General features: G+C 38.0%; 1 protein-coding gene across 9 annotated transcripts in view; it reads right to left on the reverse strand.

Annotated features, from left to right (window-relative positions):
- Window positions 1-648: 648 nt before the first annotated feature.
- TEAD1 (TEA domain transcription factor 1) overlaps window positions 649-21,789 on the reverse strand; it is a 200,839-nt gene continuing 179,698 nt past the window's right edge. For all 9 annotated transcript variants that reach the window (XM_088145904.1, XM_025165523.2, XM_007426368.4 and 6 more), the window contains 3 exons: window positions 12,302-12,442; window positions 10,749-10,901; window positions 649-9,022 (listed from right to left, as the gene is read on the reverse strand). In XM_088145904.1, the coding sequence (XP_088002030.1) occupies window positions 8,909-9,022; window positions 10,749-10,901; window positions 12,302-12,442 (408 nt within the window). In that variant the 3' untranslated portion in view covers window positions 649-8,908. The remainder of the gene's footprint in view (window positions 9,023-10,748; window positions 10,902-12,301; window positions 12,443-21,789) is intronic.

Genomic DNA, 21,789 nt, shown 5'->3' on the forward strand with positions numbered 1-21,789 from the left:
GGTATAGGCTACAATAACAACACCTTGAAAGCCTGACAGTGTTTTCCCTTCCCTCCTTCTTATATCAAAGAAAGTCAAGGTGGGGCAACTGCAAGATTCTTTTTCACACTTTTTTTATCTTCCCAGACCGAGTTCGTTTTGCTAATGGTCTTAGCAGAACTTCTGCAAGGTCACCTCTGTGCTCCTCTACACAACCCCTTCACCACCATTCTGGAAGAATCTTGTGCGCTATATAAGGCAATACAAAGAACAACAAGATGATAACAACAACAGCACAATAGAGATTGCTCAACATGTATGACGGGGGGGGAGGATATAGTTGGTGTGCTCTGCTCCTTACTGCCCATTGAAGAAAGTAACTGAATGGGATTAATGATCTTCTAAGCTTCTTTACCAAAATATTCTTGGAAGATGCTGTTCCTAAGGCCTCAGTGTATAATAGAAAGATCCTTTATTATGATGTGATTAATATTTGCCTTTATGGAAAGACTTATCTTTTGAGGAGATCAAAATCTCAGGGTTATACAATCCCAGAACCCACCAGCCAAACTCTGCCTGCACACCCATCAGGGACACCTGGTGTGTACAGATTCCCTCCCTCAGGGCCTAACAACTGGCAGTATTGAAGCAAATTAAAACGAAAGTGACAATGATTTTATTTCCTTTATTTCCAATCAATACTGTAGGAATACAAATTTTCTAGAAAGCTACAAAAAAATCTACCACTTTATCAAGAAGGCATCAAAATGTGTCACTTTGCAAAGACATGAACACCTGCAGTAACCGACACAAAAATAGCATTTTTAGAGTGATGAAATAATTGCACTTAACTGTCATGGATATTAAAGGTATCACACATATGTACCGCGAAAGCTAGAATACAATTTTTTTTTTACAAAGCACTTTTATAAAAAAATTCTCTGCACACAAACCCTATAATTTTCATATTACTATCATACTAAAGATAAATTCACTTTAAAGCCAACACTTAAAACGTTTTTAAAAACAAAGAAGGTACCAGTACCTACACACAGACGACAAATACAAGAATACTGTACTGCCAAAAGGTTTGATTGAAAGTTGTTTTGAAAACTTCAAAATATGTTAAGACACAATTTGCCGAGGTTCGTTTTTCTTTTAAAATTGAGCTTTCCCTCAGTGCCTGAGCAAGAGGTACTTTGTCATCCAAGGCAGATTCAACACCCCCCTTCCCCAAATAACCAGCAGCAGTACAATATTAAAGTAACCACTGACCATATATGAATATGCTTAAGTCACAAACCCAGTTTATACACATTACACAAATAAACAAAGTGAGAATTCCATTAGGTCATTTACAAATGTGAATGAATGCATGTGTCAAATAAAAACAAAAAAGGAAACAGAAAGAAAACTTTTACATAAAATGCACTGATATTAAAAAATTAAAGGCTATTCAGGTTTTAAAAACTGTTATAAAATTATTTTGTCTTTTTCAGGCACATATTGTAGGCTTTTCTTCTGCAGTCAGGAGCCTGAAGGAGAGGCCCGTGTAAAAGAAAGAAAACAAAATGAGAAACAAAAATAAAACCATCGTGTGGGGAGGTAACAGGATGTATGTCCTCTGTGAAGTGAGTGCATTTTGGAATTAATTGACACAGCGGAACGACATTTTTGGAAACTCTCACAGCCATGGTAATCTGCTCAGCTGGAGAGAAAGAAATCCAAATTTTTATTATACTTGAATGATTTAGTCTTTCTACTCACGGGAATGGCCAGGAGAAAGAAAACAAACAAGATTACCAAGTAGTAACCAAAATAATAATAGTAATGATAATCATCATCATCATCAACCTGAGTAGAGACAAAAATGGGGACCAATTTACGTTATTACAGACATCCCACTTGGAGGGGGCAGGGAGTGGTGCTTCAGTGCCTTCCCAGGTGCTCCAATCCCCACTTACAGAGTTACCCAGCACTGGGGTGTGCGCCCTGCAGGCAATGAGGTCACTACGCACTGCAGACAAGGTGGAGTGTTTACCGTATCCAGGAGCTTCCCAGCTGCAGCAGAAGGCGACACACGCCATGTATATCGGTCCTAGAGAACAGGGATGGGCAAGAGTTTTTAGCCTGGGTGGATATCCTTGGTATTTGCATCATGCCCAGGGGGCTGTAGAAAGTGTGGGCAGAGTGGCTGAGGTCCCACATTTCAAGCTTTCTTTTCATCACTAGGAAAAAGCCCAGAGCACCTATTCTGCCCCTTAAACCCCCTCCACTAACATGGGAAGAATTAGCTCATATGGGGGAAGGATTAGAGGACTTTTAGTAGGCAAAATGGGTGCAAGGTTTATGACACTCATTTCACCCTTCAGCCCTCCATCCCAAAAACTGGATCTTCATTTCAGGCCCACCCACTTGGGGGACTGCAAATGGGGTGCTGTAGCCCATATGCACAAGTTGACCACTCCGGCAGCAGAACCACATTTGTTACATGATGTGTTGATTGTATGGGCCATGTTAAAGTCACCACATTGATCTGTAACTGATTTTCCTAAACTGTCAAAAGGCAGGGTCAGTTTAGAAAACATGCCAAACAATGATCTTTGTTTCCTGTAATCTAGAATCTAAATATCAGAACAGCAGCTTTTTCAGGCAATCTTTTCAGATTGGAAAATGTTTTGGGAGGGAAAAGTAATGAAATCGTATGAAGTTTCAGCCAGTCTTCTCTCTTCCTCCCAGCAATTGTTTATGTTGTTTTGGCCTTCTCACTTAAAAGCTTGTGAGATTCGTGGGATTGTGAGATTTCACCTATTTTTATTTTAACATGTTTAATTTGGTGTTTAATATTGGGTGCCTCACACTCATGAATGCCATACTGCCAATCCTTGATATAATCCATGGTTTGAGATCTAAAATATAATACGCACATCATCATTCTGAGCTACTTCCCTGTGTTTGTTTATTATATGACTGTTCAAAGATTTGAAAGTTCACTCTATGATGCAACAGCTTCTGCAGGCTGAGTAAGGAACATTTTTACTAAAGGGCCATCAATGCAGATGTTTTATCAAGTATAGAATGAATAAAACATTGATTCACAGAAGACTTTACTCTATGACTCTGATTCTGTGTATTTGGAAGATTGTGATCAGATTTCATAAAATTTGATATTACTTAAAAGCTGACTTCATACACTATAATATGGTTTGTTTTTATTTAGCACATTGTGGGATCCAAGCCAACATGTTTTGTAAACCGTGTTATGCTTTAATGTGTAGCATGAATCTAGCCAAATATGGCTTATTCAACCACCATGATTAGGCAAAGGCTTAAAGAGTTGTTATGTGAACCAAGTCCAGAACATCGTTAAGTTTCCTTCCTGGTTTGGCATGATGTCCAAACTAAAGAAAATGAAGAATACCTAAGAATTCAACCAGGACTGTAAAATTTACCGCTTTGCAGCTTCTGAAATTCTATAAATCACCTTCATGCTCTTGGTTGCTTTTGTTCAGTTTAATTGTCTCTGTTACTTGAAGGTGATAAAAACAGGAAGATTGAGTTCAAGGGAGTTGCCAAACTGAATGGACTCTAGCAGTAAGTGAGAAAATAGATATCAAACTTGCAAATTACACAACATAGTGGTACAGTACCTAAATAAGCCATTCTAGAATTCAAGTAAGTATAAAATTACATTTGTAAAAGCTATGTTTCAACTGCAACAACTTGTACCATTTCTTTTTTCTCAATTTTATACATAAGACAATAAATAAAAATGATTCCTTTGCAATAAAATATACTCCACCCACTTCCTTACTTATATCTGTCTCAGCAGATATATTTAATAGTTGTAAATATATATAGTTTACTTTTGAGGCCAAGCAATCCTTAGCGGATTAGATGCAAGAAGAGAGTGAGGGAGATTTAAATCTTTGAGGAACAAGAAAATCAATATGAATGCAAATGAAAGAGATAGGGGGAACAATCACAAATATTACCACTTTGTGCTGCACAGTAATTTTGATTTTTTAAAAAACAAAAAACACTATTAAAACCAGAATAGCTACAAACCCCTCTGCCAACTTTTGGTTTTACTGCTGTCAGTTTTCTCGTGTGTGTGTATGCGGCATGTGTACATGTGTGCGTGTATACACACACATACACACACACATACCTTCTGAATCAGTACATCAGTATCAACGTTGTCAATGTCTCTTGAAATAAACATTATTCTCCAAATTCACAAACTTTGTTAAATGGCACACTTTATTTAAGGAAGTTACCTGTCTAGCAGTATGACAGGAAGGGACTGAATGATACCAGTCCAAAGGATTTTCCAACAATATTTGTTACTCATTCCTAAAAAATTGGTGCCAAAAAGCACAGGTCAAATGACAGAAACATTCTGAGCCATGCTTTTCAATTTTAGGCATCTGATTGCTCAAGTTTGTAAACAAAATAAGTGCAAATTTAAGATAGAGAAGACAACCATCTTCACAGAACTAGTTACTACATTAATAAAATCACATTTGTCCTTTAATTTTCTGCTAATTATGGAAATATGTAAAATTGGATGGAGAAAGACATGGCAAAGGTGAAATACTGATTTTTCTTTTCAATGCTAGTCATCAAAGCCTCAGAAACAACAAGAGGGAGATTAGTTTCCAGCATTATGCACTCTTGTGATTTGAAAAAAGCATGCTACTATAAAAAGATACTCTTTGAGAATGGAGGCCTGTTAGTTTTGACTGTTTCCAATAAACCAAAGGCATTATGGTGATCTCTAAATATTTTTGGTCTCTACAATTTGTCATTATTATGGCAGCACTTTTCTAAGCTGGAACTTCAAAACCAAAGGCACTTGCATGCAAGAGTGCAGAGTCACAAACGTTTTAAGTATTTGGTCATGAGAATTGAAAAAGGCAGCATTATTTATACAATTTGCTTTCTGCAGAAAATTCTAGAGATGTTATGTTTCATTTTGGTATAAAGATTCCAACTATGTAGTAATGGGGACTGACTTGTCTAGGAAGGTATCTTTGACCAAAAGGTTTTTCTCTAGGAGATTGTTTTTTATATATATAAAGTAAACCAAATTAATGGACTACGTATGATTGACATGAAAGGCTGAAAGGTACTCCTACTATAGCACTAAGGCACTGCATATTGTAATGCTTTGGCAGCTTGGAATTAAGAAGTTCCTACGACAAATAACAGTAACAAGAGAGATGCTTCCAGCTTACAAAAGAGCTCACAGTTGCCAGGCAGCTTTTTGGGACCACACATTCCACACAAAACCTTTGACAGACTTAAGGCTTGAGGAAGAAACATGCACGGGGGATGAATCATTTACATCCACAAATAAGTGATTGACAAGGCAAACAGTTCCCCATACATTTTTACAAAAACGAATGCCAAGAAACATCAGGACGCTTCAAACTGTATAGTTATTACATACATTGTGTTGCAGGCTGCATTATCCGGAAAAAAAAAAAACACCTGTGCCTGTTTTGCAAACTGATCTATTTTACATGCCTCCAGGTGTTACCTGGAGACACAAAATGAGCCTAATGTTTCAAAACTTTTTTTTCCCTAAAAAAAACAAAAAAAAACCCAAAAACAAATCCATCAAAACCAAAAGCCTCATAACAGTTGACAGTTAAAAAGAGAATTTTAGACCTGTAACACCAAGTGCTTCAAACAAAGAGCTACTTCAGCTAGGAAAGATGTAGTGCTTCTCTTAGGTGCACTGCTAGTGTTAAAAATGGGTGAAGAGACCCAACCATAAATGTTCCATTTTAGTGCTCTCAGACAAAATAACTGACAGCACAATCCTGTGCATATCTACTCAGAAGTAAGCTCTACTTAGTTCAACAGGATTTACTCCCATGTAAGTGTCTACAGGACTGCAGCCCAAGAGGTTCATCTGTCTTAACATCTATTAGTCAAAAGACGCTCAGTTTACAAAGCGCTCAGAGACTCTTCTTGGCCTTTTCTTCTACTGCTGTCCTATCCTCCTACCTTTGTGAATGCAGACCTGAGGCTTAAGCGATGGTCTAGGCATCTTGCCTTTTCAGGTCTTACAAATGTTTGAAGATCCCTGTAGCAATCCACTAGAGAGGGTGAATGTAGTCATGGACAGAGGACTACAGATGTCATATAGTCTTCCAGATGTTAAGCACCATATTTTTTTTTAACAATGAAACAAAACAGAACTCTTCAGATGATTTTAGACAATTGTACCTTGATACACATTCTTGCAGTCTTTAATGTGAATGTTTTCAGTAGTGAAAGATCTGAGTTTATTAACACAATGCCTAAAATATTATAAATACTATCTATCCTAAGAGCTATCCAAAAATTATTTTTCGAAACTGTAGGGAACTGTGTCTCCAAGAGCAATAACAATTGTCATTCTGCCACAAATGCAAAGGAGGAAAGCTCCTGTATTTCATTCCAGAATTTTTTCTCAATTTTCAGCTTTGGATAGCTGGAGGATAAATTTTTATTCTAAAGGCCTGAAAAAGTCCTGAAACCAAAACCAAAGAAACCTATAATTAGAATGGGAACTGTGAAGCAGAACTGCCAGGTGCAAACGCACCCACAAAAAGGGGCAGGGGGTGTAGTGACAAAATGTGCAAAGTGACATTAGGATGGAAAAATGACAAATTATGTCCTTGTCTCAAGGGTTGGAATGCAAGTATGTAAGAATGGAATTTGCATCCTTACATTGCTGTGCATATGTTGTCATTTTGATGCAGATACCTATTGCTGTGCTTCTAGGAACTTCTCAAGTAAATCTGCTTCCACAAGTGAAGAAACTAAGAAAGTCTGACTTGTTATTTGTGGCTAATATTGTCATGTGCCAGTACTTCCAACCAACAAGCTGAATTATGGCCCATACTGTAAAGAGATGGCTTAGATTCACAGTAGTTGTTTAAAGCACATATTTAACCATACTGTGAACATGCTCCCCTCCTAATGTCAGATCTATTAATATAAACTTGATTAAGCCACATTTCAGCCTGGCTCATGTATGAAGACATAAACTTTGTACATAATATGTTACTGAAAGAGAAACAAGCCCCACATAGGCACAATCTGTTTATGTGCCTAAGCAGTATGAAATATTGTATGCCTAAAAAGTCATACAGGTGGGGGAAGCCCAGATGAAGGGAAATTATAGCAGAAGAGCCAAAAAGAATAGATTAAGGGAGTGTTGTGTGTAGGAAGCTCTATGCAAATAATCTTTTCAAACCTTTGGCATGAGTGCTCTGTTCCTTCTCCTGAGCAAACAGAAAACTTGTGGACAGAATGGATGATGATCAACAAGAAGAGGGATAGAGAAGTCTGCAAAAGGAAAGTTGGTCACAAACATAACCATCAGTGCTGGTTGGGTGTTCAGAGAGTTATAGCCCAACCCATCTGGAGGAGCATCAGGCTGGAGAATGCTGCATTCATGATCATCATAGGCATCATGACAATTTTAAGACAAATCTCATTAAGACAGAGTCTACCAAGCCACCTGCAGCTCACCAGATATGCATTCGGGGCAGCCAAGGACTTGATAGTCCTTAGACTGATTCTGAATTTTCAGAGAGGCTATTCATTTGTGTAGGGAGATAGCCATGTGCTGGCATTATATGCAGAAGGCTCAGTCTTGGAAAGACTCTTGCTTGATATCCTGGAGAATAATTCCCAGTCCCTACAGATAAACCTGAGCTAGGTGGAGCAGTGATCTGATTCAGTATAAAACAGTCTTGAAATGTATTAAGCCCTTAATAGGGCTTCCACAAATAGTTGATACTTTATACTTAGCCTGGTGGATCGAGCAGGACTAGCTTAAGGAAACCATTCTGTCTTTTGTCTGATGTCAAATATTTCTAGGATTCTAAAGACATTGAAACAGATGAACCTTTTGTTTTAGATCTTCTATTGTTTTCTCAATTACAATAATTGTTGTGGCTTTTACCTGACACTGTAATTACAAAATAGCACTTTCAAGCCCCTCTCCCCTACATTTGCTAATTGGTAATTTTGGTGTTGCAATTTCTTGAGTTGTTGAGAAAAACAAAACAAAACCATTTCATATAATATATAATCACGCACACAGGATTACATACACTGTAAGTCTAATCTTTCAGTATTTGTCTAGTTATTGCAAAACGAGCCATCTTTTAATTAAATAATCAAATGTCCTTATTAGTACAAATATTTTATATCTTTTTAATGCACTAGATAAAATTAGTAAAAGGGAGGAAGTCTTCTCGCTTTGCAATACCTGCTTGAAAGTTTCAATGAATTAGAATATTAGTTTTAATATAGAGGGAAAGAAAAAAAATATACTTTGTCTACTTTAAGGACCTGTCCATTCCCATCAGGCATTTCTTAAGGCTATGTTTGTCATTTGGCTTCAAACAGAAATTGAGTTGCAGTATAAAATAATTTAGTGATTTACATTCGTCTGTATTTTCCACAGTAATCAGTTATGAAGATACTTTTTAAAAAAGAATTTGTGTGCTAATTTATGCTTAGTCAAAATTCATTTCAGTTTCACTTGCACCTTAGAAACATGATTTTATTAATTTAGACAAAACACCTCATAAATTCTTATAACTGCTATTAAGCTTTTCCATGGCAATTGCTCTGTCTTACATTTTTCTAACACAACAAATTAAAACTTCCACAAATTCTTAAATATAGTCTCCCTCCAAAATGGTGGCTTTATAAATTTGAAGAACACTTTGTTTTAAGAAAGAATTTGTACAACTGTACCGGAATTTCACAGCTACAATATTTGTCAACACACTCCAATGAGGTTTAGAAAAATGTTGGGGACAGCTCAGCCAAAGAAAACTGCCATTTAGTGTTGAGGTTGACAGTCTGTGTTTTCATAAGGAGTTATGTTGAAAAGGTGTCTATAAATAACTGTTCAGTCCTTTACAAGCCTGTAGATATGATGCTGTGCACCATGTTCGCTGTTTGAAACTTCAAATACGCAAGCCATGCAAAGGAGGGTTTCTTGAGTGTCCCTGTTTGTTACAACCTGTTTGGGTTCATATGGGAAAGAAAGGAAAAGAAAGGAAAAGATGACATGTTAGAGACCTGTACATTCCCACAGAGAGACAAAAAAGTAAAAAAACAACAACAATGTAAATTCAAAAGCAGACACCTTTCTTTATTTTGAATATCAATAAATACACATTTCTGAACGGTCACAGCCTGTTAAACAAGCAGACTTTAAATTAGATTTTTCAATTCTACCTTTCTGACATATTTTGCACATGACAACAAGGCATGGTGGAATTGGTTTGGGGTCAAATTCTGAAGGAATATTTTTGGAATTTTCCTAAGGAAATTACTAACCATTGTGTTCAACTGTGTCCCTCAGTTAATTTAAAACAAAAACAAAAACCTCTGAAGCATCCATGAACACAAAGAGGTGGGAATGTAACTGCTTCCCTCCCCGACTGCAGCCCTCCTCCAAAATCTGCTCCAGAGGTTTTGGGATATCTCTGGGAATAGCATGGGAGCTAATAGCATGGGAGCTTTCATAAAGATTGAAAGAATAGTTCAGAGATATTGTCTACTTTTTAAAAGAGAGTATAACAGTGCAATTGTAGAACTGCTTAACTTTTTAATAACCTGTTCCATCCTGACATTTGGAAATCTGAATTTCCAACCACATTTGAAATGGAACAGAACCTACTCAACTTAGAATTTTGAAATTCTTCCAGAGAAGATCTGTGCCATTCTATGTATCTTGCTTGAAAGCCCTGAGAGAGAAAGTATACACAACTACTCTGAAACTCTTCTACTGCAGTCTGGACAGATAATGGCTTGGACTATTTGAGCTTCTTCTCTGCCGTACTAAAGTGCTCAGAAAGGGGGTAAGTTTAGGAATATTGGAGAAGAAAGGAGAGGACAAAGCAGAGGTGTAACGAGTTGCATGAAGAGATCTGAATTATATGAGATGTCCTAGTACCCAATCTTTCTCCCTAAGTTCTCAAGAACTTCAGGAGCTTCTGAAATACAGCCTGCTGAAAATAGATAGCTAACAGTGAACATAGCTTAAAATGAGTAATTTCACAAAGTAAGCTGCCAAATGCCATAAGGAAACATTACCTTCCTTGCACTTTGAACTAAAGAGGTGCCAGCTTCTTCCCCGATTCCCACTTCATCACTCAGAGTACTATGAGAGAAACACACTGGGTACCCAGTCCAAGGAAACTATTAATACTGTGAATGCCATTGCTAACATAATTAGTGGTCAGATGCTAGAGCTGAAAGTGTATAATAGGGTTACATGTGAATGTCAGCATCTTATTCCCATTAACTTTCATAGGTCCATGGTGAGGGCTAAGAGGAAGAAGCACAGGCAGCTCAAAGTATAAACACACCCAAGTTTCTACCCTAAAGGCACAAGTTATACATCAGCCTAATTCACATGTAATCAACCATTTCATTATGCCTTGATTTCATATGTGAGGCTTGTTCAACAAATCATGATTAAAATCCTGGGTTAATATTGTGTGGAATTCAGGTTTTTGCTTCCTACATCAGGTAATTTTATGAAAAAACTGAATTCTCAGCACACAAAGCTTCATATATTGGCCTATCAGGAAAGATTAAATCAGAACCTACCTTTGAAATAACACACTTCTCAACTGAAGGACATGGCATTTCTAACTCATTTAAACCGATCTTAAGAAACATCTACCTACTCCCAACATACTCCAGAAAACAGTGAGCAAAGGAAAGAAAAACATTACCAACAAAATTGTAAAGTTTTCCAACACACTGTTCATCATATATTTTTCTGGTAAATGCTTGAGCTTGTGGATGAAATTGATCATGTATTCACACATCGGGGAGCGGTTTATTCTAAACACAAACCGGCCATTCTCAAACCGTGCATATTCAGTCTAAAAAGAAAAAAACAAATAGAATGTTGAAAACTAGAATAATTGAACTAGGTATTTCAAAGAATTATTTAGAAATCATTTGATTTTCCCATTAAACTACTGCTTAGACATACTGTAATAAATATTGTAACAACATCACATATTAGCGTATTTAGACTGCACCCGCCAGTAGAATTCACTTCCTCTCCCTCGGCAATCCAATACACATTTTCAGCTGACTGCAGATTGGGAAGATCCTCTGAAACAAATCTAAAGGCTAGAGGTTTGTGTGTGTGTGTGTGTGTGTGTGTGTGTGTGTTTGTGTGTGTGAAGAAGAGTTATAAGAAAGCAGGAGGGCAAGGGAAAGTCCTCTTGCATAAATTGAAGTTATTCATATATTGTCAACTGTGGTTCTTAATTAAATATTTAATTCTACTAAATTAAATATACAATGGAGCTGAAATGTTAGTTTCTAATAAAAGATATGCTAGAAAATACTATATTGTTTAATCCATAATCTTTAGCAGTGCTTTGATAATTATATTCTTTATTACAAGCATATCAAAATAAAATACAATAAACCAACATAAGAACAGTGCAACACTCTAATACCCACTTGATATACCCAGTAACTAATCCCAATTTAATTTAATTTAATTTAATTTAATTTAATTTAATTTAATTTAATTTAATAATTTAAGTTCCACAAGCCACAGATGCATTTTTAGCAACAGCTAGTGTTGTTCTGGTGTGTTTGCCTGCCAAGTGGAGCTTCATATACAGTATAATGGAAATGGGTATTTGATAGAAGGCCTTTGCAGATACTGTACCTATATCATCATCCCTATTTTGTCAGCTGAGAACACTGAGGAATATTCAGATATTCCCTATTCAGTATGTGGAGAATTCTCAAATTTGTAAAAGGGATCTTTTCATCCATAGTTCCAGGAATTTAGGGAAGAGTTCTTTCTTAATTCTAGAGCAAAAAGCAAGCGTATCATGATTCAGCAAAGGGAATATGTAGGCTGAAACAGAATTTTTCTCCAAAAAGAGTGAAAAAGGGATACATGCTTACATGTCTGAGAGAGAGAAAGAGGTTGCATAGTGAGCAAGCTACAACACAAAACAGTACAGCTGTCAAACAGCCAGATTGCTTTAAGGATTTTAAAGGGCACTCATAAAAGACCATTCCCCTAGCAAGTTAGGTCAGGCTGAACAGCAGGGAGCTTATTCCACTTTCCTAGTCACTCTTTCCAAAAAGATACCTAGGTACCTAGAGAAGATATACACCACAACAATTTCATAGTAATGCAACTGTAGTTTCATCAATTCAGATGGACAATTTGAAAGAAGGCGTTTTGTTTTAGAGAGAAAAATATGAGATGGTAACGATAACCCCAGGGTTATTTTAATATCCCTACCTCTACTTTTTCTACCACTTGCTTCCCAAATGAGCAGACTTTGGTGGAACAGGTGATTGTCATGTTTTCTGAACTTTCATATTGACTAGTTACACCATAGAATGCTCCTGTATCATCTTGGATGTTGCAATTTAAATCCGCCTGTAAGGAAAACAACATTGATGTGAGAAGCAATTAGCAACTGGCATCCTACTTTTAGGCAGGCCACCCTTGAACCACAAAGAGCCCACTTAGATGCAAAGGAATACATCATCTTGATTCCCGCCGCATGCATAAATTTCTTACCAAGTGACTTTCCACTGCAATTTTGCAAGGCAGGATTATTTCATCTAAGGTTTGGATTCAGAATTCCTGAGCCATAAAACCTTTTGACTATTTTGACTAGCCAGTTTCTAACTCCAAGAAGTAAGAAGATATAGCTGTTCAATGGGAAGAATATCGCTTTTCTACTATTTGAACTGGATACATAAAAATAAGCCCTCCTTTGAAATGAAAAGAGCTAGAAATATATACTTTTAGCCCCATATTTGCTTGGAAATAAGATTTTAAAGAGAACAACCAATGATTCCCTATGTCAATAATGAATCATATCACACATTGGTTTATATAATAACCCACCACAAATAATAAGGACAACCCTCCAAACTCAGATGGCATAGGCATAATTTGGATCATTGGGAATCCAATTTCTTATAATTAATTTAATTATAGCAATTTTAAGAACAGTTCAGAGTGACCACTGAAATTCTTCATTAAATTCATAGGAGTGAAAATACAGCTACATGCCACATGTCACTGAAGAGTAAGGAAGAAGATTGCCTGATGTTCTTCAACACAGCCACTGAAAATTGCAACCATGGGTTCATGCCCTCTGACAACTTCTCAGCCACTCACTGAGAGACACAGGAAATAGGAGAATGGATTACCTGTTGCAGTGTGTGCATAACTACATAAATGAAAAGAAATAAGGACATGAGACTAGCATATGTTTTGAGAAAGTGTGTGAAAATTTGCAGGAAAAATCTTCTATTCAAATCCTCCCTGCCAACACTACACTTGTAAAACATAGCAAAGGTGGAATGGCTTTATATAATAAAACAGAACTATCCAATCTTTTTGCAGACAGACTTGTCTGGAGAAAGTAACACCAAGATATTACCATAAAATGGAGGGTGCCCCATAGATGACTGGCAGCATGCTGTGATTGGATTCAGCCAATCTCAGAGAACAGTAAACTTGAGAGGCTAAAAGACGTGTCTGTCAAAGAACCTGACTATATGACAGAGATATGGACAGAATAACAATTAGAAATATATCCAGATATACGTATTACAATTCAGGATTATCCCTCCCCTCAACTCCTTGTTTTCCACCTCACATTTCTCAAACAAAAGTGATTTACTCAACCCAGAAACTCATGGCTCTCTTTTAGGTTCAGCACCCAAATATTTTCCTTCCCAAGTTTCTCCTGAATTATGTCAACATGTAAGACTCCTAGTTATGTTCTGCAACCCTCCTCCCAGGACAAATACAGGTAGCCCTTGGTAACAACCATTTGTTCAATGACTGTTCAAAGTTACGATGGCGCTGAATGAGGAGACTTTACAACTAGTCCTTGAAGTTGCAGCTGTTACAGTGTCCCTGCAGTCATGTGATTGCAATTCAGGCACTTGGCAACCAGCTTGCAATTATGACAGTTGCAGCATCCCGTGGTCACATGATCACCATTTGCAACTTCACTACCAGCTTCCAACAAGCAAAGTCAATGGGAAGCCAGCAGAAGGTCACAAATGGTGATCATGGGATGTCATGCTTAGCGACCATGCAGGATTCGCTTAATGACTGCAGCCAGAACTGCCAGAACGTCCGCCATAAGTCAGTGCGGTCACGTGACATCACGCTTTACAACTGCATTGCTTAGTGTTGGAGTTTCTGGTTCCAATTACTGTTGCTAACTGAGGACTACCTGTAACTGTTTCCTTCTCCCTCAAATCAGTTATTTCTAATCTCTTCCCATCCTCACCCCACTATTGTCGCACTTCTACTGACTTTCTCCTTTATCTGGCAGTTGGTGTAGCTCTTCCTTTGGTGGAAAAGGAAGTAGCAGGAGCACATTAGAGTAAAGTACAGCCCTCTGGCCACTTTTTATCTTGACTTCTCAAGAATGTGAGGCCTAGAGGAATGATGAAGAATAAAGATGGATGGATTGCTTTGTGTTGAAGCACTCCCAGTTACGCCCCTCTATTATAAAATCAGCATGAGTGCAGGAGGAGATATTTGTAGTGCAATGATGCCCAAGGTATAGCATTACCTCCTCTTTCCACCTGTATTAAAAGGAACAAATGAAGCAAATGTAAAAGTATGGAGTCAGCCCTAACTCTTGGTAGTATCTGAGTATCCTGTTCATATGAAATTTGTACTGATGTTTATACTCCCATATTATTTTAATGCACATACGTGGAAGGTACATAGGTTGGGGTTTGAAGAAAATTTGGGATGGCTTTGCAGGTATTCTTGTCACTAGTTAGTTAGCTCCAAAGAGAAAGAAGTTGCACCTAACTGGAAGAGTAATATAATTACTGAGATTTCTTCAGCAATACATCTTTTTGCAAATCTGCATGGGACTGGTTATCCAAAGATGAGACACTGAGGTCTGAACAAGTATCCCTAGTTTAGACTCCAATAATATGTATCTTGTACAGCACTGTTCTAAAATGAAAAGGCTTTACAGATTGACCAAGTTTTTATTGAGAACATTTCTGCAGATATTAAATTGAAATAATGATAACATACAGTGTGAAAAGCTTCTGTAATATAATCTTTTTTTCCTACTTCCACATGAGCCGCGTCATCATTTTATTCATTTTTTCTAGTTCTACCACTAATATAAATTTAATATTGTAGAGTCTCAAATAATTTGCTAGGCACTCTTCCTAAAAGTTAATGAAATCAATCTGTTGTCAATTTGCTGTCACAGTTGACTAGTTGTTATAACTGAACATAAGGAAAGTTATTTTGCCAGGCAAAGTCACTCTACTGATTTTTAAAAACATTGTATGAAATGTAATTATTTTGTGGTGCATGAATCATCTTTCTATCCAGAGTAGTCATTTCGGTTACAATTGCAGGTCTGGTTTTATCATCAGAATTTTATTGGCCTCAGTCACTGTCCTGAGTAGCAATGCTCCTGAGGTAAATTATCATCATCTCCTGTTTTCATCATTCAGAAACACATACCTTAGAGGCCTCACGCTGAGGCAAAGATCATAAAACCAAATCTTGTATGGGATTCTAGAAATGCTAACAGGAGGCCCACTCCTCAAGAGGCCTCTCTTGGATTTGTGTATACTGTGTTAGGCAACTATGCTCCCATATCTGCCTTCCCTTTGGAGAAAGACAGTGGAAGAAATGGTGAGGTAACAGCTTCAGAGAATCCTTAAAAAAATTTTTTTAGACCATGGCCGTCAGGATTCAGACCTAGGCCCAAGACTGAAACTGCACTGGTCACTCTCACTGATGTTTAGTGGTAAGGTATGGATGATGAAAGGTGGCTATACTTGTCTTGCTAGACCTTTCAGCTATTTCTGATACTGTTGATCATAGTATCCTTATGAAACAGCTAAGCATGTAGTGAGTTGGAGGCATCATTTTATGGTGGATCTGCTCATCCTCAGAGGTTCCAGTTAATTGTTGTGGGGGGATAGGTCACACCTTCCATTATTAGGGTTAGGGTTTCAGTTGGTGCAAAGGGCAGTGCTCCATATGTCTACTAGGCAAACTCATTACTGCCATGTAAAGCCACTGCTGTGGGAGCTACACTGGTGATAAATATATTTCTAGGCACAGTTGAAGGTGCTGGTTATTACCTACGAAGCTCTATATGGCTCAGGACCTGAGTTTCTTCAGGACTACCTGCCCAGTACAGATTCTGTCCACTCAATCATCACAAGGTTGCAAAACACGCCTTGATTTAGCACATTTGGTTCTGAGTTTGTGTGAGTGTTATTACTGAAACTGATATAAAAGAACTTTCCATCAGCATACTTCAAGAAATGAAATTTTAGGTTTGGGATGGTATTTGTTTTTCTACTCTTTATGTGTTGACTTGTACATTTGCAAAAGCACTGTGTCCAAATTAAAAAGGGAGAGGTGGAAGAAGAAACATCTAACATCTAAATCTAGTCCAAGATTTGAACTGTACCATGATTAAACCCAACTGGAAACAGAGAACTGGATTATTTCCTGCTTCGAGCATTTTTTTAAAGGTAAGGGTAGTGGCAAGTTACAGTCTAAAATCACAACAGCTTCAGTGTTAGATTTCCATTTAATGCAAATACTTCAGCAACATCCTGGAAAATAGTACTGGCCATTTCCCAGGCACTTGTTCTCTGTGTCTGTTGATTACATATAATGCATTCATCCATCAGTATAATGCAGCTTGTCAGTACGGAGCGCTGGAAATTTTACATATCAAGCCTATCAGCTGTTTGACATGATGCATGAAAACGGCTCCTGCTGAAGGCCCGCAGCAGGCATTGAAAGAGAGCTGGCTGAAAACAAGACTACTTCAAGTGAAGAAAAGACTGAAATACAGAAAAAGAAGGCATTTGCCTGCATGTGTTTTACAACAGCCTGCTTAAACAATTTGCTTTAGTTTTTTTTTCCAGTAGCATTTGCAAAAAAAGACCGAAGTCCTTTTGCCATAAACAGGGGGGGGGGGGGGGGGCTTAGACTGTATTTCCTGAGGGAGCAGCATAATTAAAAAACAAAATATTCAGTAGTTAAAATTGAAGATGGAGGCTCATTTGCTAAATGGCATTGAGGCTTCTTGTCATTACCATGAGCTGCAATGAGTTGTCATTCTTATGGGCACATCGTGCTTCCCTCCCCTTCCAGTGAACAGTGATCAAAGGGCAGAGATTCATTCCAATTTCTTTTCTTTTCTCTTTTTTTTCCAAGTGCAGCATCTGGAACTTTGGCCCTGTTTGCTGCCGGTTTTGCATTGCCCCACGGCTCAGCTTTTTGCTGGCCAAGCCAAGCAACTGTACTTCCCAACAGCCCTCTGATTCATTCACGAGAATGAACATGTTTGTATCAAGTTGAGAAAGAATTTTGTATTCAGGTCCTGAAGGTCCCTGGGCAGGAATGATCTTCTCTTGGGTGACCGGAAAGGGCAAGCACAGAGGTTTCTGTCCAACTCAAATGTGTTGCAAAACTGGGTCAAAATGACCAGGCCACATCACTAACCTCATCTCTCTAAAGCAGTTTATTTGCCAAGCCTTATTCGGTTATGCAATAAAAGTGACATCTTAGGAGGGGAAACATTACAATGGCTTTTTTGTGAATGGAGACAAAGAATTGACATGCCTCCAAAGAGGGCAGCAGACATACATGAGGGACGTGGGAGGAGACCATGTGGCGGAGCTCTTTCTGAACACAAACTAGACTGAATTCATTACTGTTAACAATGGATGACAAAGAAACAGCATTATATTTTTCAGGTCACAGCTATTTTACATAATAAGAAAAGGAATAAAGTTAACCATCCAACTCATGTTACTTTACCACTAATTATGGCATATATTTACATCTATAAAATGGGAGAGATTTTTGGACATGATTTAATGCCCTTTTATTGTGCAGATTCCTTTATCTCTGTTCTACATTTGAATTTCAAAAATGCTTTGGACTTCAAAGCATCTTTAAAAGAAAAAAAGAAAAAGAAAACCACTAATTACAGCATGCGTTATTTTCTAGAATACTTTTTTGCAATGCAGATTCTTGAAAAGTAGGTATTCATTAAAAATACTTATTGATATTAATCAATAGTTCTTCATGGAGTTCTGTTCTCTGTTTCACAGGCGTGCTTGAAAGATACGTTGGCATTATTCTGAAGCAGTACCACAATCATTTAACACTTTAATAGCCTAATTCTGAGACTATTTGCTCAGGAATGAGACCTATAGTGTTCAGTGGGGTTTACTCCCATGTACAGTGGGGCAAAAAAGTATTTAGTCAGCCACCAGTTGTGCAAGTTCTCCCACTTAAAAAAATGAGAGAGGCCTGTAATTTTCATCATAGGTATACCTCAACTATGAGAGACAAAATGGGGGAAAAAATCCAGAAAATCACATTGTCTGATTTTTAAAGAATTTATTTGCAAATCATGGTGGAAAATAAGTATTTGGTCAATATCAAAAGTTCATCTCAATACTTTGTTATATATCCTTTGTTGGCAATGACAGAGGTCAAACGTTTTTGGTAAGTCTTCACAAGGTTTTCACACACTGTTGCTGGTATTTTGGCCCATTCCTCCATGCAGATCTCCTCTAGAGCAGTGATGTTTTGGGGCTGTCGCTGGGCAACATGGACTTTCAACTCCCTCCAAAGGTTTTCCATGGGGTTGAGATCTGGAGACTGGCTAGGCCACTCCAGGACCTTGAAATGCTTCTTACGAAGCCACTCCTTCGTTGCCCGGGCGGTGTGTTTGGGATCATTGTCATGCTGAAAGACCCAGCCACGTTTCATCTTCAATCCCTTGCTGATGGAAGGAGGTGTTCACTCAAAATCTCACGATACATGGCCCCATTCATTCTTTCCTTTACACGGATCAATCGTCCTGGTCCCTTTGCAGAAAAACAGCCCCAAAGCATGTTTCCACCCCCATGCTTCACAGTAGGTATGGTGTTCTTTGGATGCAACTCAGCATTCTCTCTCCTCCAAACACAACAAGTTGAGTTTAGACCAAAACATTCTACTTTGGTTTCATCTGACCATATGACATTCTCCCAATCCTCTTCTGGATCATCCAAATGCTCTCTAGCAAACTTCAGATGGGCCCAGTCATGTACTGGCTTAAGCAGGGGGACACGTCTGGCACTGCAGGATTTGGGTCCCTGGCAGCATAGTTTGTTACTGATGGTAGCCTTTGTTACTTTGGTCCCAGCTCTCTGCAGGTCATTCACTAGGTCCCCCCATGTGGTTCTGGGATTTTTGCTCACCATTCTTGTGATCATTTTGACCCCACGGGGTGAGATCTTGCATGGAGCCCCAGATCGAGGGAGATTATCAGTGGTCTTGTATGTCTTCCATTTTCTAATTATTGCTCCCACAGTTGATTTCTTCACACCAAGCTGCTTGCCTATTGCAGATTCAGTCTTCCCAGCCTGGTGCAGGTCTACAATTTTGTTTCTGGTGTCCTTCGACAGCTCTTTGGTCTTCGCCATAGTGGAGTTTGGAGTGTGACTGTTTGAGGTTGTGGACAGGTGTCTTTTATACTGATAACAAGGTCAAACAGGTGCCATTACTACAGGTAACGAGTGGAGGACAGAGGAGCCTCTTAAAGAAGTAGTTACAGGTCTGTGAGAGCCAGACATCTTGCTTGTTTGTAGGTGACCAAATACTTATTTTCCACCATGATTTGCAAATAAGTTCTTTAAAAATCAGACAATGTGATTTTCTGGATTTTTTTTCTCATTTTGTCTCTCATAGTTGAGGTATACCTATGATGAAAATTACAAGCCTCTCTCATCTTTTTAAGTGGGAGAACTTGCACAATTGGTGGCTGACTAAATACTTTTTTGCCCCACTGTAAATATGAATGGTACAGCTATCTATGCCAGTTGAATATATAAAACTGAACAAAGTTTGTCTTGTTCTGCTTCACTAAGTCAGCTCAAAGCATATATTCTTTTCTTTGAACTATCCCAGTCTCTCATGTCCACTACAGATGTACTTACTAAGTAGTGCTCAATGGCAGATACTGCCAAATATTATTTTGTCTAATATCTAACAATAATAAAGATAAAACAGAATTACAATGAAACAGAATGAAATTTAACACCCTATTAAAACATATTGATAAAAGAATATAACCGGCACCCAACCAAATTGAAATGAATCCCTCTACAGCAGGTAAACCAGTTTCAATGACAGCAGAATATCTACTGGATTAAGAACATTTGCCTCTCAGTAGTAGGGTAATGGAAAGATTGTGGAGTCCTTGGTGCTCTCTGAGCTTGGTTGTTTGTTTACAGATGTTTCATTACCCGACTAGGTAACATCATCAGTGTGAGTGAGTGTGCGGTTTGCTCTCTGTTTATATACAGTAACTTGCCCTGCCAATGTCAGTGGGGCTGTAGTTTTTCTCCTTGGTAATTCCTTGATTAGGGTATTGTTTTCTGCTTGATTGTTTGCCTGGTGTTAATTCCTGCTTATCTGGGTGCTGGTTGCTGGAGAGGATGTGTTCTAGTTTTTTTGTTTCCTTCTTAGCTTTTTTATTGTTTCTTTTGAATGGTGTGAAAATATGGTTTATTTCTATGTGTTTGTTGATGGCTGATTTGTCTGAATAACAAGGTTCCCTAGCATTTTTCGATTTCAAAGGATTGTAATCCTTTCTTCAAAGGAATAAAATTCACAAGGAAAGAAGAAAACAACAACACACTACTCTTCCTGGATATCCTCATCAGCAAAAGAAATGATGGCAAATTAGAAAGTCTTTCAAAAAGAAAAAAAAACCCCACATTAACCAAGTACTCCATTACCAAAGCAACAACCCAACCTCCCACAAAAGAAGCTATGTAAAAACATTATTCAGATGAGTACAAATGCACTGTAGCAACCCAAAACACCAGAAAAAGGAAACAGACCACCCGTACATCTTCCAACAAAATGGATACACATACAGCTTTATCAAAAAGTGCCTGACCACTCAACCCACTTCAGCACAACACAAACTATGAAAAGATTAACACTACCACACATCAAAAACATCTAAGAAACAACCCACACACGATTACAACCATACAGCATTACCGTAGCAACCAAACCAACTATAGCCCTCCAAAACATCGTAAGTAAACCAAAAGACCAAGTAGTCCAAAAAGAGAAAAAAGAGTCATCCACAACATAACAATGTAAGGACTGTAACAGCCACTATGTAGGACAGACAGGCAGAAGACTAGCAGAGCGTATCCATGAACACCAGCTAGCAGTCAGAAGACATGATGAAAACTCCTTAATCATACAACACATGGACAGACTCAACCATAGTTTCAACTGGGAAACTGTGAGCATCCTAGACTGAGCTAAATCCAAAAATGCTAGGGAATTCCTGGAAGCATGGCACTTAGGCAAGTCAGCCATCAATAGACATACAGAAATAAACCATATTTTGACACAATTTGAAAGAAACAATAAAAAAGCTAAGAAGGAAACAAAAAAGATCAGAACACATCCTCTCCAGCAGCCAACACCCAGATAAGCAGGAATTAACACCAGACAAACAATCAAGCAGAAAACAATACCCTAATCAAGGAACTACCAAGGAGAAAAACCACTGACATTGGCAGGGCAAGTTACTGTATATAAACAGGGAGAAAACCGCACACTCACTCACATTGATGATGTTATCTAGGTGGATAATGAAACGTCTGCAAGCAAACAATCAAGCTCAGAGACTTTAAGGGTTTTTGATTATTGAAAGATAA

This window comes from Python bivittatus, unplaced genomic scaffold (assembly GCF_059951505.1).
Source record: "Python bivittatus isolate LINGU-HERP-01145 unplaced genomic scaffold, Pbiv_v1 ctg000480_np1212, whole genome shotgun sequence".
Lineage (NCBI taxonomy): Eukaryota > Metazoa > Chordata > Lepidosauria > Squamata > Pythonidae > Python > Python bivittatus.